Below are 17,851 nucleotides of genomic sequence, written 5' to 3' on the forward strand. Positions count from 1 at the left end.
CCCTCACGTCCAGGCACACCTGTGCACACAGCAAACGTGTGGAGTCACCTCCACCTCCGTCCCAAGGAGGCATCCCCAGAGCTGCTCATAGGAACCATGTCATTGGTCAGATTCACAGCTCAGAAATAAAGATGGCAACACACTGACAATCTGGCCTGGAATTCCTTGGATTGAAGAGCAAAGCAAATGTGTGTGGTGTATGTACACATATGTGTGTGCACGTACACGTGTGCACTCGTGTGGCATGTGTATACGTTGTGCATCTACATGTGTGCTCATGGATGGTTATGCAGGTGTGTATATACATGTATGCACTTCTGTGGTTTGTATGCATGTGTATGTATGTACACGTGTGCACTTGTGTGTACAAGTGTACATTTGGACTCGTGTGATATGTGCACTTGTGTGGTGTGTGCACATGTGTGATATGTACGTGTGTGCACGTGCATGTATGCATGTGGTGTGTGCACGAGTACATGTGTATGTGAATGTGGTGTGTGCATGTGTACATGTGTATGCACACGTGAGTGTACATGGAGTGTACACGTGTGTGCCTTCGTGTGTATATGTGGTATGTGGGTGTGATGTGTGCATCTGTGTGGCATGTGCACACATGCATGTACATGTGTGGTGTGTGCACATGTATGTGTACGTGTCTAGTGTGCACTCGTGTATATGTCTTGTGTGCACTCTGGTGTGTGCACTCGTGTGTACGTGTGTAGTATGTGTATTCATGTGTACATGTGTGTGCATTCGTGTTTGTTGTGCATGTGTGATGTGTGCACTCATGCGAATGTGATGTGTGCACATGTGTACATGTGGTATGCATGTGTGTTGTGCACGCATGTGTGTGCATGTGGTGTGTGCGTTTGTGCACATATGCATGTGGTGTGCACTCGTGTGTATCTTGTGTGCACTCGTGTATGTACATGTTGTGGGTGCACTTGTGTGCGTGTGTGCACTCGTGTGTATGTGGTGTGCACTCGTGTACGTTTGTGTTGTGTGCACTCATGTGTGTATGCGTGTTTTCATGTGTGTACGTGTGTGGTGTGTGCATGTTGTGTGCACATGTGTATACATGTGTAGTGTGTGCACGTGTGTGTGGTATGTGCGCGTGTGGTGTGTGTGCTTGTGTGTGCATGTGGCATGTGCACTCGTGCATGTGTACCTGTGTGATGTGTGCTCGTGTGTGTGTGGTGTGTGCACTTTTGCATGTGTACGTGTGTGTGCATACAATTGTGCCACATAATGTTGCTTCAGTCTACAACAGCCTACATATGTGATTAAGGTTTGATAATCTGACGACAGGGCTGCGAGTGACCTCTCGCTGCGTGGTGAAGCCATTGTGACCTCACGTGGCGGCCATAGTGTAAAGAAGCCACCAGACAGACGTGTGAGAGTCTGGCACAGCAGGGATGCCCAGCACGTCATACTTCAGAGTGACAGTAAACATCTGTGTTGCTGGCATCTGCATTTCCCTCGCACACTTCTTACCGTGACTGATGCACTTCTACTTAGTAAAAAACGTTGCCCAGAACAGCCTCGGGCTGGTCCTTCAGGAGGTACTGAGAAGGCACCGTGGTCACAGGATATGCGGCTCCAGGCGGGTTACCTCGCTGTCACAGGAGACGCGGCTCCAGGCGGGTTACTGCGCTTGAAGCCTTTCTGTGGCGTGCAGAGGTGGCAGAGAGGAATATCGATGACTGTCCTGTGTGGGCCTAGGCTCATGTGTGTGTCATTCTCTTCATTTTTATCAAAAAATGTTTAAAAATTTTTAAATGTTAGATATAAAAAATAGGCAAAAAGCTTATAGAATATATGAAGAGGATATTTTGTACAGCTGTATGATGTGTTTTAAGCTAAGTATTATTTGACAAGAGTCAAAAAGTTGAAAAACATAAAAGTTTATAAGGAAGTTATAATAAGCTGGCCGGGCGCGGTGGCTCACGCCTGTAATCCCAGCACTTTGGGAGCCAAGGCGGGTGGATCACGAGATTAAGAGATCGAGACCATCCTGGTCAACATGGTGAAACTCCGTCTCTACTAAAAATACAAAAAATTAGCTGGGCATGATGGCATGTGCCTGTAATCCCAGCTACTCAGGAGGCTGAGGCAGGAGAATTGCCTGAACCCAGGAGGCGGAGGTTGCGGTGAGCCGAGATCGCGCCATTGCACTCCAGCCTGGGTAACTAGTGAAACTCCGTCTCAAAAAAAAAAAAAAAAATGAAGTTACAATAAGCTGAAGTTAGTTTGTGTTTCAATACACATTGTTGCTCTCCATGCATGGTGTTTACAGACATGTAGGATTAGGCGAGCCCTTTTTGTGGGCACGGGCATGGTGGTAATAATATAAACAAGCTTGGGGCCAAGCGCTGCTGGAACACTTCGGGAGGCTGAGGAGGCAGGAGGATCACTTAAGGCCAGGAGTACCAGACAAGCCAGGGGAATGTGGCAAGACCCTGTCTCTACAAAAAACAAAAAGTTAGCGGGCGTGGTGGCAGGCACCTGTAATCCCAGCTACTCCGGAGGCAGAGGCAGGACCATTGCCTGAGCCCAGGAGGCGGAGGTTGCTGTGAGCTGAGATTGCACCACTGCACTCCAGTGAGATTTCATCTAAGTAAACAAATGAATAACCTGAAAACCATACTTGAGGTTGTCGGAAGGTCCAGGTTGGGGGTTTTGGTGGTGCAGGGGAGCTCTTACACCCCTGCCAGTGCGTTCCTGCAAGCTGAAAACGTGCTGTGTTGTAGAGACTCGGGGACGCTGTCATCAGCATTTGGGTGAAACTGCTGGATGGCAGTGGCTCCTTTCCAGCTCTTGGCAGATCTCACAGATGTTCCTGGCAGGCCTTGGGGAGAGCTGGGCTCCCAGTGTCACAGCCGGTGCCTGCAGAGCTGAGAGCCACATGGCGCCTGGTGGCCGGTGGCCTCCCTGCTGCCTCCTCACCTCTGCACCTGAGAAGCCAGTGGGGCCCATGCTGGGACTGGGGGATCTGCTGCATCTCCCATGTGGGGAAGCCTGAAACTCAAGCTCCAGATGATCTGGAGGGGAAGAGATGGGACATGTTTGTGTGTGAATGTACTGTGAGTACGTACCTGCATCCAGACACACACGCCTGCGTGCAAACACGCATGTGCAGAGTTGGCCCAGAGCCCACGCTCTGCTCTGCCTTTCCAGAGGGGCGTCTCTCTCCCAAGGCCTCTGCTCCATCCCCACCCCACTGAGGAGTTGACTTGGGGCCCTTCCCAGAGTCTGGGCACTGGAGGGAGGGAGTTGCTCCCTTGAAGGGGACCTGGAGTCATACCCTCCTGGGACACAGGAGGCAGCGGGGCTGTGAACACCTGAGCTGCAGGCAGGTGGCTCAGGTAGCAGCCTGGTGGCACAGGCTCATGGCTACGTGCACGAGGCTGCTGATGGCATGTTTCAGGGATGATGGATGAGGTCCCGGGAAAAGCCGGGATCTGGTGTGGTTTTGAGGGAATCCTGGCTCAACTCCATACCCTGCAGAGCTGTGGGGTTGGAACATGACTAATGAACAGCACCTGAGAGGGTGGGCGTGGTGATGACCACTGGGTAACACGACCACGGCTGGGCCAGTCCTGCTGGGGTGAGAGGGTGCGTGTGGTGACCACTCGGGAACATGGCCGGTCCCGTCTGGGGCTTGTTTTGGAAGAGTCTCAGGGGCAAAGCCGTTTGCTGCCCCCTGCATGTGGGAATGAACATTTTGCCCTCAGAATCTCATCAGTGTGCACCTTGGGGCCATTTTCCGTGACCTGTTCTCACTAAGCTGACATTGCTTACTCTCCTCTTTACTTTGCACGGTTCCTTCTGCTGAGGGAGCCATCCCCAGGACGAGAGCCCAAGAGAGGCTGCTGTGGGGCTGCCACGGTGGTGCCCAAGGCTGTGAGTGCTTCTTTGGCGTCCCCAACAGAGAAAGGTCTCTGGGTGAGCAGAGCACATCAGGAACGGGCGGTGCAGGTCCCACAGTCTGCAGCAGAGGCAGTGGACAGCAGAGCCCGCTGGCACCACAGAGCTCTCTAGGAAGGGCAGATGTCACACCAAGCATCCGAGCATCCTAGCTGCACACAGACGCGCTTGCCCCCAGTGAGGAGAACCCGTGTGACTTTATCTTCTGCTCTTTCCTTTAGCTCTTGGAGTTTGACAAGGAGTTGTCTGTCTTTAAGGACAGACTGTACGAACTGGACATCTCGTTCCCACCCAGGTAAGGAATGTGCCGTTTCCCGGATGAACCCGGCCAGGAAGGCGGCGTCTTCCCCTGCCCCCTCTGGTGCATCTGCGTGTCTGTGTGCCAATGTGTTGGGCATGAGTGTGCATTCTGTGTGCACCATATCTGTGTGTACACGTGTGTGTGTGCATGTGTTGTCTGTGTTTACATGTGTTGTGTGTACGTTTGTGTCTATGCATGTGTTGTCTATGTGCACGTATTGGTGTGTGTATACATGTTAATGTGTGCCCATGTGTGTTGTCTACACATGCATGTTGTGTTCATGTGTGTGTGACTTTGTGATGTGTGGGTGCACATGTATTGTGTCAGTGTGCACGTATGTTGTGTCCATGTGTGTTGTGTCTGTGCATGTGCACGTGTGTTGTGTCCATGTGTGCCCATGTGTATCCGTGTGCATGTGTTGTGTCCATGTGTGCATGTTTGTGCACGTGTATTGTGTCCATGTGTGCACGTGTGTTGTCTGTGTGCACCTGTGTTGTGTCCGTGTGTGCATGTGTGCTGTATTCATGTATGCACGTGTGTCAGTGTGTGCATGTGTCCGTGTACACACACGTGTTCATGTGTGTGTTCGTGTGTGCAGGTGTCCGTGTGTGCATGTGTTGTGTCCATGTGTGCACGTGTGTGTGTCCCACACTTGTGGGCAGACTTCACCTTCTCCTCTTTTTGTGGCCTGAAGAAAGCAACCATCTGAGAGTAATAATTCCATTATCTTTTTTCAAAAAAGGTTTTCCCAATATGCAAAATATGACTGTATCAGAGTTGCACGCTAGAGATTCCCAGGGCCTGTGTTATGAGTCTTTCTAGGAATATCAGGGCCTCCTAATGCAGTATGTCCACATGGACATGGCTGTGTTTAAGGCATATGTGTGTGTGTGCGTGCCTGGGTTTGAAGTGCAAGTGTTGCATGGGTATCCTGGTACGTGTGCAGACCTGGTGCGGCTGTGCATGGGGTGAGGACTTCTGTGCCTGTGTGTGGGTTGTGCTTGGTGAGTGCACAGGTGTGTGTGCGTGGGGCATGCCTGGTGAGTGTGCAGGTGTGGATTACACAGGTATGGGTGTGTGTGTGCAGTGTGCATGGTGAGTGTGCAGGTGTGGGGGGTGGGGGTGTGCATGGTGAATACAGAGGTGTGGATCACAGGTGTCGGGGGTGTTCATGGTGAGTACACAGGTGTGGATTACACAGGTGAGGGTGTGTGTGTGCATGTGTGGAGATGTGTGCCTGGGTGAGGGTGTGTGTGTACATGCATGGAGATGTGTGCCTGGGTATGTCTGTGTGTGATGTGTACCTGGGTGTGTTTGTGCATGTGGAGATGTGTGCCTGGGTGAGGGTGTGTGTGTACATGCGTGGAGATGTGTGCCTGGGTATGTGTGTGCATGTGTACCTGGGTGTGTTTGTGCATGTGGAGATGTGTGCCTGGGTGAGGGTGTGTGTGTGCATGCGTGGAGATGTGTGCCTGGGTGAGGGGGTGTGTGTGTGCATGCGTAGAAATGTGTGCCTGCGTGGAGATATGTGTATGTGTGTGCATGTGTAGAAATGTGTGCCTGGGTGAGGGTGTGTGTGTGTGCATGCGTGGAGATGTGTGCCTGGGTGAGGGTGTGTGTGTGTGCATGCGTAGAGATGTGTGCCTGGGTGAGGGTGTGTGTGTGTGCATGCGTAGAGATGTGTGCCTGGGTGAGGGTGTGTGTGTGTGCATGCGTAGAGATGTGTGCCTGGGTGAGGGTGTGTGTGTGCATGCGTAGAGATGTGTGCCTGGGTGAGGTGTGTGTGTGTGCATGCGTAGAGATGTGTGCCTGGGTGAGGGTGTGTGTGTGTGCATGCGTAGAGATGTGTGCCTGGGTGAGGGTGTGTGTGTGTGCATGTGTAGAAATGTGTGCCTGGGTGAGGGTGTGTGTGTGTGCATGTGTAGAAATGTGTGCCTGGGTGAGGGTGTGTGTGTGTGCATGCGTAATGTGTGCCTGGGTGAGGGTGTGTGTGTGCATGCGTGGAGATGTGTGCCTGGGTGAGGGTGTGTGTGTGTGCATGTGTAGAAATGTGTGCCTGGGTGAGGGTGTGTGTGTGCATTTCTATGCAGATTTGCTGGCACAGAGCAGTTCTCATTGTTGGAAGCCCTAGAGGACTTCCACCGGCATACCTGGAATTTGCCTCTCACCTGGGAGCAGCGTTGGGTGCCTGAGGACCCAGCCTGGGAGAGCGTGGGGACACAGGCTTCCCCGGAGCCAGTGGCAGTGCTGAGTGCTGAGCCTGGAAAGTGAGAGTACTTTCGTGTCCAGGGGAGGTTTTCAGACAGGTCGGAGGAGCCTCCGAAGGCAGTGGTGGCCCTGGCCTCTGACCCCTGAGCTTCTTCCTGTTCTGCAGAGCCACCGAGGCTCCCTGCCAGGCACCAGCATCATCCTACAGGGGGCATGGGAAGCCCTAGGCGATCTCGGGCCCACACCCTTCCTCTTGGAGGGCTCATCCTTACCACTTGGGTCTGAAGTCTGACTGCTGGGCACACAGGCCCTCAGAGAGCCCCTGGCACCCACTGGCATCCCAGAAAGATCATAACACACAGGCCCTGCGGACCCCTCACCCTCAGCTTCCCCAGGGCGCCCATGCTGGCTGTGGGCTTGCTCTTCAGCATTTGCCTGTGTGAGATCGGCTTCAGCTTTCCCACTGCTTCTGCCCCACTGGGGGGTCCCGAGTGCCCCTGTGTGCCAGGCTGGTCCACCCGCCGCCTCACACTGTACCCCCTCCAGTTCTACACCTGTCAGGACACACTGGTCTTCCTGTGCTTTCCCAAAGGCCGCCAGGGCTCTGAGGCCATGGGGGGCATCCTTGCCACGGCCTGGCCCCTGAGGCCTGTGTCTGCCTCAGCTCCTCAGAAGCCGGGAGCCAAGCCGCCATCTGTACCTGCTGGTCTGGCAGCGTCTCTTTCCCACTGTGGCTCCAGGTTTTCAGAATTGTTTCATAGTTTTGCTGTCATTTGAGTGAATGCATTCATACTGGCCGAGCAGCTGGGTGCATCTTCCGATCACTGCCACCCAGTCCCCACCCCAGTTTTGGGCGGAGGTGAGCTCACCGCCTTGGAGTGGCTTGAGGCCCCTTGTCAGCGTTGCAGGGAGGGCCCATCCCACAGGCGGTGGGCACTCAATGGCAGAGCCTGCACCTGCTGGCCCTGGGAGGGGATGGGTTCCTAGCGTGGAGCACCGGGAGCCTGGTCACCTGCTGGCCCTGGTAGGGGATGGGGTTCCTAGCGCAGAGCACCGGGAGCCTGGTCACCTGCTGGCCCGGAAGGGGATGGGGTTCCTAGCGCAGAGCACTGGGAGCCTGGTCACCTGCTGGCCCCGGGAGGGGATGGGTTCCTAGCGCAGAGCACCGGGAGCCTGGTCACCTGCTGGCCCCGGAAGGGGATGGGGTTCCTAGCGCAGAGCACTGGGACAGTGGTCACCCGGGGCGTTGGTGTGCACACTGATGGAGTGGCACTCGGGAGACGTGTCACTGGCAGGTGGGTCTGAAGACCAGCAGGGTCTTCTCCTGCAAAGGTGTTTGTCACTGATCCCATGGACAAACAGAACTCTGCTCTGAGTGGATTGTAACTGAATGCTGTCTGTGATTTTGCTAGAAAAGGTGCTAGTATTTCATTTGTGCCACTCAGTTCTTGTCCTTAACTGAAAGCACAGCTCTTCATAGCACCTTCTTTAGGGACAGCCACAAAAGTGACTAGTTTCAGGTGGTCAGGAGCAGGAGGGTGAGCAGGTGGGAAGGAGGCTGGCCTCCCCATGAAGACCTCTCCCAGGCAAGACCCTGTCCTGTTAAGATGGTGCCTCTGGGCCAGGATGGCGCCGAGGATGCAGCCTCCCCAAGGCCTTTAATGCCATGCAAAATTTCCACTGGTGGAACATGTTAAATCTCCACATGTGCGCTTAGAATTACTGGGGGACAAGGGACCCGTGACAGCTGGGATGTGTCCTACCCACGCTGCTCTCTGGAAACCAGGCGGCTGTGAGCAGAATCGGGGTCAGGCGGCGTCAGCTCTTAGCACTGAGCAGGGTCGAGGATTGACTTTCTTCACCCAGCATTGATCTGCCTGGCTCCGCAGATGCCCAGGGCCCTCAGGGCAGGAAGTGTGGTCTGCGTCCCAGCAGCAGTCCTGCTGCCCCCACCCCCTCCCGGTGCAGCCCTGGGCTCAGGTGGCAGTGGTTTGGACACCCCAGCAGTAGCACAGAGCCGCCGCCTTTTTACACGTCCTAGCTAGAAGTGAATTTATAATTTTTAGTTTAGCTTTGAGAATTAACTGTCATTAACTCTAAGATGATGAGATGAAGTCCAAGCAGCCGCCCCACTGGCGTGAGCACAGCGTTTCAGGCATCGGCGTTTCTCACCAAACCTCACTTGGCACAGGGCCGGTGAGGGCAGCACCTCTGCAACCAGAGTCCCGGTCCTGCCCCCGACACTGCAGAGTTGGGCACGTCGCTCACCCCTCTCGGCCTCAGCGTCCCTGTAGGGCGGCACTGTCTCCTGGGCAGGCTGAGCCTTCAGGCCCAGGCCTGCAGACAGTACCCACCCCCCATGACAGCTGCTCTGCAGCCAGAGAGCCCAGTGCTCCCAAGTCGCCGCAGTGGGGACCTGGGCGTGCCGCTGGCCATCAGGTGGCTCCTGTGGCAGCTTCTAGAATATGGGGGGCACTGCATTTCTTCCTTGGAGGCCATGGTGCTGCAGGTGGCCCACTGGGGCTGGCTCTCCCTGTGTGTGGATGTGTGCATGTAGAGGACACAACGCTGTGCTTATGAAGGACCGGAACTGTGTCACGACCATTGCCTGGGGGTTCCCGTTACACAGGAGCAAAGTGTCTGTGGACTCCGTACGTAGTGAAGAGACTACATCATTCTATTTCTTAAGAAGAAAACCAGGTCCCGCCATTGAAATGGCCCTGGGGACAGGCTCCGGCCACTTCCCTCTTCCAGCTAGTGAGGACCCCGAGAGCTTCAGTCTGGGTGGGCTCCATCCACTGGCCACTGCCATCCGTTCTTAAATATTAGCTCATTTTAAAAGTAACAGTAACAAACTCGTTACATGATTACGTAAGTAACATTTTTGTGGAAAAAATACCTATTTTCCAAACAAAAAATAATTAGTTAGAAGAGTGGCAATATTTCACACGTTCTGAAAATTTGCTGGAGTTTGGCCTCATAGGTGGGGGGAGAGTCTGAAGCAAGGTGGCCTCACACCCACAGGTGCCGCAGCTGCCGCCTGAGGGTGGCGGGTTCCTCTCCTCCATGCTGACGTTGAGAACAGGTGTCCCTAGGAACACAGTCACGCGTGAGACTGTTGCTCTGCGCACGGGGATGGCACCTCCTGCCAGGGCATGCTCTGATGGCCGCACACACGGGTCCCCAGGAAATCCTGGCTGCCCAGCGTGCAGCAGTCTCGATGTGGGCAGGGCAGGCGGCGCCTCCCTCAGAACCGCGGAGCTCAGCGGAGGAGTCTCTGTGGTGGGGACGGCATCAGCCTCTAGGAGGAGTGCGTTTTCCAGCGCCTGGGGTCTTCTTGAAAGCGGAAATTTTGTCATTGGCCGCAAATGGCGTGAGCTGCTGCTGGTGGAGGCAGGCTCGTCCGCCCATGTGAGAAAATGCCTGTGAGCCACCGACTGAACAAAGCCTGTCAATCCTTCTGGCAAAACATGGTGTCCGCGAAAATGAGCAGCTGCTTTGGCTGATGACTGAGACGCAGACGCGCTCCCTGAGAGACGAGGGCCACGTCGTCCCGCCGGGCAGAGGGCTCCCTGGAGGCCCCTTCTCATCCCACCCAGGCCTGAGTCACTTCTCCTGCTTCGCTCAGAAGCCAAGGGAGCTTTCTGTTCAGTGCCGAGGGATTGACCCTGAGAGACCCTGCCCAGCACGGCCCGTCCCGGCCGCTGCTTCCCACACAGGCGCCAGCGGCTTTACCACTCTGGGCATCTGCAACCCCAGCTCCGTGAAATCCATGAATATTGCCTTCGTGTCCTCGTGAATGTAGAGCTCACCTTGCAGGCTGCCAAGAGTTCAGGGACCCACAGGAGCCACGCGCCAACTCCAGAACCGGCCAAAACCTGGAAGTAGCCCCAGTGCCCACAAGGAGCGGGACCGAGACCCAGCACTGACATGGAGGCCACAGCAGCAAGCTGCCATCACTCACAGCTCTGCACGTGAGTTGAAAACCAGGTTGTACAGGCGGAGAGGAGGCCCTGGGTCTCCATGGGTGCCATCGATGCAGGCGGGAGCCTCTGCTACACTCCTGGAATCCCCTCCCACTGTCTTCCTGCCAGAGGCTTCTTCCAGCGCAGGGTACGGTGAATAAGCACCCACTTCCCGCATGCACTTGGCCTTGTAGTTAAGTTGACTGAAATAAATGGGAAAATGTAGAAGTTCTCTCACTACCCATCAAAACTTTGCAAAGTTTTTTTCATACTCAGAGGAAGTCAATGGGAAAGATCGCCCCGTCCCAGAGAAAGACTGACTCAGCGGTGGGAAGGGGCGTTGCCATTGAACAAAGCAATTACTGAGCAAGATCCAGTTTTAGCTTTTGGAAAAGACAGAAATATACACCACACAGGAATGAGCTGCCCAGACAAATCCAGCCAGAGGTCTCTCTTTAGCAGACACATATATTGTAAAATTAGGGATTAGGGAGTCCCGTGCAGACTGTGTGGTCTGTAATATGTTCTCCTGTCTTTAGATGTGCATTTATAGTGTAATCATTATCTAGCAAAATGAGCTCCGCTGCCTGCAAGGTGGGTGCTCAGTCGGAAGCAAGGCTGCCCGTCCGCCTGGTGCTGAGGAACCCTGGCTACCAGTGGCCCCTGCAGACGGTGGGACCTGTGCCAAGGGGGAGAACCGTTAGGGGACCCATCCCACGGAAGAGGCCTGCCAAGGGCCCTGGTCACCCTGACAGCTTTGACCTGGAGACGTGGGTGAGGGAAGTGCCTGGGACAGCCTCCCCCTCTTGCCCGGGCTGGAGTGCAATGCTGATCTTGGCTCACTGCAGCCCCATCTTGTGGGCTCAAGCAATCTTCCCCGCTAAGCCTCCCAAGTAGCTGGGACTACCCATGTGCACCACCATGCCTGGCTAATTTTTTCATTTTGTATAGAGATGGAGTCTCACTATGTCGTCCAAGCTGGTCTCAAACCAGGTGACAGGTGTGAGCCCCAGCCGGGCTCAGCCTCTCAAAGTGCTGGGGTGACAGGTGTGAGCCCCGCACCCTGCCCGGCTCAGCTTCTCAGAGTGCTGGGGTGACAGGTGTGAGCCCCGCACCCTGCCCGGCTCAGCTTCTCAGAGTGCTGGGGTGACAGGTGTGAGCCCCGCACCCTGCCCGGCTCAGCTTCTCAGAGTGCTGGGGTGACAGGTGTGAGCCTTGCACCCTACCCGGCTCAGCCTCTCAGAGTGCTGGGGTGACAGGTGTGAGCCCCGCACTGGCCCTGCCTGGACCCTCTGGGAAGGCGTCTGTGCTTCATTCTCCCCTAGGGAGCTTCAGTGTTGCCAAAGCCATAATTGGTTGGTTCCTTTTTTTTGGTCTCGGGGCTTTTTCCTTCTTCAGGGATTTCAGTGGAGCTGCTGTGTTTGGAAGTGGGTGTCTGAAGCCACCATTGCGGTGGCACCCGCAGGCTGCCCAGGATGCAGAGTGGCTTAGATGCGGTGCTGACTATGACGGGCCTGCTCAAAGCTGTTTCCTCTGCGTGCGATAAACCCTCCTGCTTCTCATACACAAGAGCAGCATGATGACGGTCAACATTCTACCCGGTGGGAGTCAGAGGAGGGGCTTTCGCCCTGACACCCGCCTGGATAAGTGGGGCTGCGCTCCTGCTCCTTCCTGAGCATGGTTTGGGAGCTGGTGGTTCACGGCGTCCAGCGCAGTGGTGAAGCTATGGCCCCACCCAGCATGCCTTTGGGGGCTTTCCCAGGCCGGCTGGTCTGCCCCGTGAGACTGCGACGTAACCAGGCTTTGTTAGTCTGCTGTCAGCTTCTGGGACCAGTGGCAACCCTACATGCCCAGCCCAGGCTGCTCAGGCCCAGTCAGCCTGGCCACAGCAAACTCAGCCGTGCAGCCTACAGGAGCCACTGCCCACACCCTACAGGAGGAGAGAGGGGCAGAGAGGAAGGCCAGAGCCTTCAGGGGAGCACAGGTGCACAGGGGCCGCTGCCCATACCCTGAGGGGAGGAGAGAGGGGCAGAGAGGAAAGGCAGAGGCTGCGGGGGAGCACAGGTGCTCAATTGTCCACTCTATCACAGCTGCTCCCACACTGTAGGGCATAGGTATGCCCCTGTCCTGTGTCCCTACCCGCCTGGCAGGTGTGCTTTCAGATAAGCCCACGTGCCCAGCACTCCTGCATCACTTGCTGGGGGGCAGCACCCAGTTCCCGTGACCTGCAGCTCTACAGTGTGGCCTTGCCGGCGCCTCCCACCTGTGGGTACGGCAGCGGTGTGCAGTCCACACTGGCCTTTCCCAGATCCAGCTGGAACCAGCCCCTCCTGCATCTATCCCTGGGTGTTGGGGGCCACAGGGAGCACCTCTGGCTGTGGATTGAGGGTGCTGGCCCTGACAGCCAGGCAGGATACCCCTCATCCAGGCTTCTTCCTTCTGTCATCTGTGAAAACTCCCAGGGCAGCCCCATGGGGCCAGAGACACGCAGCCCAGTCCCTCCTGGAGCAGATGGGTGGAGGAGGCTGCTGCCACTCGGGCGTCCCTGTTCTCCCTGCTCGTCCCAGCAGCCCAGTCTCAGCCTGCCAGACACTGTCCCTGTGGATGGAGAGTGGCTGGGCCTCCTGCCACACCCCGGTTTCTCTCCGTGCCCTGAAGGGGCATCAGGCAGCACTGGCTCTCCAGGCTCTGTGGGCTGCATGGGGAGGGAGAACCAGCTCGGCTCCAGCTTCTGGCTTAGAAGTCACCTTGTGCTGCGTCAATCCTAGAACTCAGCATTTGCGCTGAACTGGGGCCCCTGGTGCACCCCTGCCGGGCCCTGCAGGCTCATGCGGCCACCTCAGGTGAGATGCCCAGACCCGACTCGCCATGGGAGTGTCTGCAGTGGAGACATCACTGGTGTGAAGGGCACGAGATGAGGCTTCTGGAAGTTTCCTTCCTCACTGGCATCTCCCAGCGCTGCTGAGTTTAAGCTGCTCTTGTGGGCTCTTTCGGGACAGCATGGTTGCCTCACCAGGCCCTGTGTGGTGACTGTGGGGCCCCAGCGGCCTGTGGAAACGCTTCTGGCCAGCAAGGGCCTGCCTTCCACTGCAGGATGCCGAGGCGGTGGTCTTGGAAGCACCTCTGTGGTGGCGGAGAGCGGCGGGCGAAGCGGGTTCTGTGCTCACGGGCACATCCTGTGTCGTGTTGGCAGGAACAGTGGAGGCTGCAGTTTCTCTGAGTGCACACATGCCGCTGCCTTCCCACAGCCAGGGCTGTCCTGCTCCGGCACGGCTGCCTGGGGAGACAGCAGATCCCACCCGTGCAGACCATCTGGGCCTCACTGCAGAAGCTCTGCAGTCACTTCACCCTGACCTTTGGCCCGGCCAGGGGCTGCCCAGATGGAGCATGGCTCAGCACAGCCGCCAACCTTGGAAGTCAGGCCCACCTGTGCCATCCCAATTCCACACTCACGAGGGCCACACTGCCCCTGGAGCTGCCTGTCCACCTGTGGGTCCCTGGCAGGGAGTGGCTGGGCCTTGTGTGTGCAGTGGACATGTGTCCAGGTCAGGCCCCCACCTGCATCCAGTTTCCATTTGTGTCCACAGTTGGGATCAGCTGAGAAGCTCCGGAACAAGGTGGCCCGCATCTCAAACGTGTGAAATGGGGCAGGCCCTGGGGCCGCTGCTTCTCCTGAAAAACGTGCAGCTGTTCCGTATCTGTGCTCTTCAGAAACATGCACTACATGTAGACCCTACGCAGATTTTGTTTCTAACCAAGTCATGATTCTCTGCCCAAGGCCTGGTCGAAGCCACAGCCTGAGTGTCACTCCCACTGGAGCTCAGTGGGGTGGGGAGTTCCCGGTCCCCAGCTGTTTACAGGCCCCCTGTGGACGGGGTCCAGGGGCATGGGAGGGGCCGCAGAATCCACAGCTGAGGTGCCAGGATGGATCTGAAACCCAAGCACAGCCAACAGGGAAATTTCACAGAGAATCAATCAGATCCCAGTCACAAGAGGTGCTGTATGATATTTGAAATTAACTGAAAAAACTCTTGAGACTCTGGTGAAGGCCACGGACATGTTGAGAGGAAGCAGAGACGCTGCACTGAGGGGCAGGTGGCCAAGCTCAGCCACGGATCCCAGGGTCTGTTCAGTCAGGGGCAGGCGGCTGAGCTCAGCCACGGATCCCAGGGTCTGTTCAGTCAGGGGCGGGCGGCTGAGCTCAGCCACGGATCCCAGGGTCTGTTCAGTCAGGGGCGGGCGGCTCAGCTCAGCCACGGATCCCAGGGTCTGTTCAGTCAGGGGCGGGCGGCTGAGCTCAGCCACGGATCCCAGGGTCTGTTCAGTCACGGGTGGGCGGCTGAGCTCAGCCATGGGGTTCCAGGGTCCGTTCAGTCCATGTGGAATTCATTATTACTTCAGTGCAGTCCCAGATGCAGTGCCCATTTGGGGGTGGGTTTGCAGCCTGATGGCGGGGCCGGGCCCCTGAGAACCTGCAGTTTCAGAAGTGGGAACTGTGCCTGCATGCTACAGACAGGGCAGGTGGTGGGTACTGCAGCCACGAGGCTCCAGGGCCGGGGGTCAGTGATCAGCCCACGTGTGTGTGGACTGCTCTTCTGTGTGAAGGTGGGGATGAGCTGCCCCATGGCTGGTGGTGGGTGGCAGAGACGCAGCCAGCAGACCCCGGGCGGTGCGGGACGTACGCACTGTGTGGGTGAAGGGCTTCCCTTTGGGGCTAGTGGCACGTGGCCAGCCCCATTCCCAGACCTTCAGAGGGCATGGGCAGGCCCGGGAGGCACTGTCAGGGACAGTCACACTCCACCACAGCTGCCAGCCAAGGCCACAGCCTGAGCACCTGGACGCTCCTCGAGGTGACAGCGGCCACAGGTTGGTCGAGGTGGAGACGCGTGTGACACACGCCAGGGCCGCCTGCAGTTAGAGGCGTTTTTGGCTGAGCTGAGCTGAGCCGGCCAGGTCACGGGGAGCCTCCTGGGACCAGGTGACACTGGGGCCATTTTGTTTCCATGTAGGTTTTCGTCATACTTTAGACCATGTTCAAAAATACCAACAAAAACCAAATCTCGATAGACGGTTCCATGCGGTAAAGGAAGGACTGAAGTAAAGATACTGTGCTGACCAAAATTTAGTCTCACAGGAAAACGTTTGACATGGCATTGAAATTGTGAATTTGGTTCTAGAAACTTCCACACGTGTATGTATTCCCCGGGGAGCACTGGCCGTTCTAGGGTGTGTTGGGAGAGACTTGGCGCAGTGACGGCCCGAGCTGGCTGGCTGACCTCTGCCTTCCTGTCTCCCCAGCTACCCGTACAGTGAGGACGCCCGCCAGGGCGAGCAGTACATGAACACCCGGTGCCCGGCCTGGTGTGACCGCATCCTCATGTCCCCGTCTGCCAAGGAGCTGGTGCTGAGGGTGAGTGCACGCTGCCCCGGCCCTGGGTCTGCTCCAGCCCAGCCCTGGTGACGGGGCCCGGGGGTGGGGGCACCCGGTTGGGGGGCGGGGAATGCTGCCAGGTTTGGGCCCTGACCTCGTCTGGCAGTGAGCTGCACCCCAGCACTGAGTCACCTCCAAGCCAGCACTGGGGCTAGGGCAGCAGCAGGCAGAGCTGAGTTCCTGGGCCACGAGCAGCCGGCGTCCTGAGTTTGACACATACCCGAGGTCAGCAGGAGCTGTTTTCAAATCGTAGTTTGTCGTATCCTTGGAAGTCAACGTGCTCTGTGCACACGGGAGCTCAGGCCGTAAACATGGTGGAAATGTCTGAAGCTGCTTCCCTAAGTTGTAAATCAGAGCCAGATTCATCTGGAGGCTTGATAAGTGAAAAACGAATGGGTGACACTTTCAGGAGGTGACCTGGGTCTTGGGAAATTTTCAGATTTCCTGTGATTTTCTTTTTTAATAAATTTTTTTTTTTTTTTTTTTTTTTTTTTACAAAAAAGGAGATGGGGTCTTGCTTGCTATGTTGGCCAAGCTGGTCTCAAACTCCTGGGCTCAAGCAGTTCGCCCACATCAGCCTCCTGAAGGGCTAGAACTGCAGGCAGGAGCTACCATGCCCGGCCAATCTGTGATCTTTCAGTCCCACGTTTTAATAGACAAGAAGTGTGTTCAGAAGAATCAATATCTGAATTGGTTTTGTCAACCCATCAATGAAAGTGAAATGCAGATAATAACGGACCCTGCGGAGTGTGTGGGACCCACAGCCATGCCCAAACCCAGAGCTGGGGCCTCTGCTCGTGACTCGGGTGGCCAATCGGAAGGAGGCTGGAGACTCTGGTGGCACCGCTGCCAGCCTGGTGGGCTCTGCCCCCATCTTCACCATCCCAGGCCCAGAGCAGGGACAGGAGCCCCCTGCTTCAACACCAGCCGTGTGAGGATCCCATTGTCCTGCACTGCCCGTCTGTGTCCCTGTGCCAGATGGGACCAGACCCCGGGCACAGCAAGCCCCTGGGTACAGGTGCAACCTCGGCAGGTCAGGGACCCCCCTGCAGCCCACTCCCTGAGACGTGCCCTGCTGGCCCCACCACATGGCTCCATCCCCCAGACAGGGCTCCTTTCCGTTCCTTCCCACATTTTGGAGCACCCTGGGTACAGCCTGCACTTAGTCCCTGGCTGTGCTGTAAGGAGGAGCCTGCCAGGCGGGAGCCTGGGCTAGAGGCAGGGACCCCCTTGGCCAGAAGCTCGTGGTGTCTGCAGCCAGCTCAGCTCCTCCACAGCCGCACCTCTGGCCTGTGGGCAGGGCCTGTGCCCATCACTGAGGAAAGCATGCTGGCCACCCTGTCACATCTGCTCCCACACTGTAGGGGGTGGGTACGCCAGCCTGAAAGCCTAGGAGTGGGCCTGGCCTGGAGCCTGGCTGTGGACACGCCCCTGACCCTCTGGCTGTGCTCACCGGTGGGCACACCAGTCCCTTGGTGGCACATGGTGGGCACTCCCACCTGCCAGCTCAGAGCAGGGCAGCGTTGCGGCCTGTATTCCATTCGCTCACAGCCTCTCCGGTTCTCTGGACTCAAGACTTGACGCTTTATGCTCAGATGGGGATGGAGCCTCACAGGGCACAGCTGGCGGCCTCTGACAGCCACAGCCCACGCTGCCTGGGGCCGGAGTTTGGACAGGCTCTCCCTGAGGGGCCACCCAGTGGGCAGCAGGCATGCAGGCCAAGCAGACGGGTGCTGGGCGTGCTCCACAGCCTCATCCATCATGACACGCGCTGTCACCTCGTCACCAAGTTCCGTTCTGCCTCCAGATCCCTGAAACACCAAACGTGGCTCGGGGGCGGGCGGTGCTGCCTAGGAGCCTCCGTGACGAGGGTTCAGTGAGGTGTGCGGCATACTGCCTGCGCCTGCCGTAATTTGTTTATCTGTCCAAAGATTATGTAGTTGAAAATCCACAATTTTATGCTGCCTTTGTAAATTACCACGCTGCGTTTGATGAATGTTTCCCCACTTCCGCGGAGCC

At 56.7% G+C, this 17,851-nt stretch overlaps 1 protein-coding gene across 6 annotated transcripts in view; it reads left to right on the top strand.

Annotated features, from left to right (window-relative positions):
- INPP5A (inositol polyphosphate-5-phosphatase A) overlaps window positions 1-17,851 on the top strand; it is a 262,671-nt gene that overhangs the window by 241,447 nt on the left and 3,373 nt on the right. For all 6 annotated transcript variants that reach the window (XM_078346807.1, XM_008978944.5, XM_035269558.3 and 3 more), the window contains 2 exons: window positions 4,149-4,222; window positions 15,700-15,811. In XM_078346807.1, coding sequence (XP_078202933.1) covers window positions 4,149-4,222; window positions 15,700-15,811 — 186 coding nt within the window. The remainder of the gene's footprint in view (window positions 1-4,148; window positions 4,223-15,699; window positions 15,812-17,851) is intronic.

This window comes from Callithrix jacchus, chromosome 12, assembly GCF_049354715.1.
Source record: "Callithrix jacchus isolate 240 chromosome 12, calJac240_pri, whole genome shotgun sequence".
Lineage (NCBI taxonomy): Eukaryota > Metazoa > Chordata > Mammalia > Primates > Cebidae > Callithrix > Callithrix jacchus.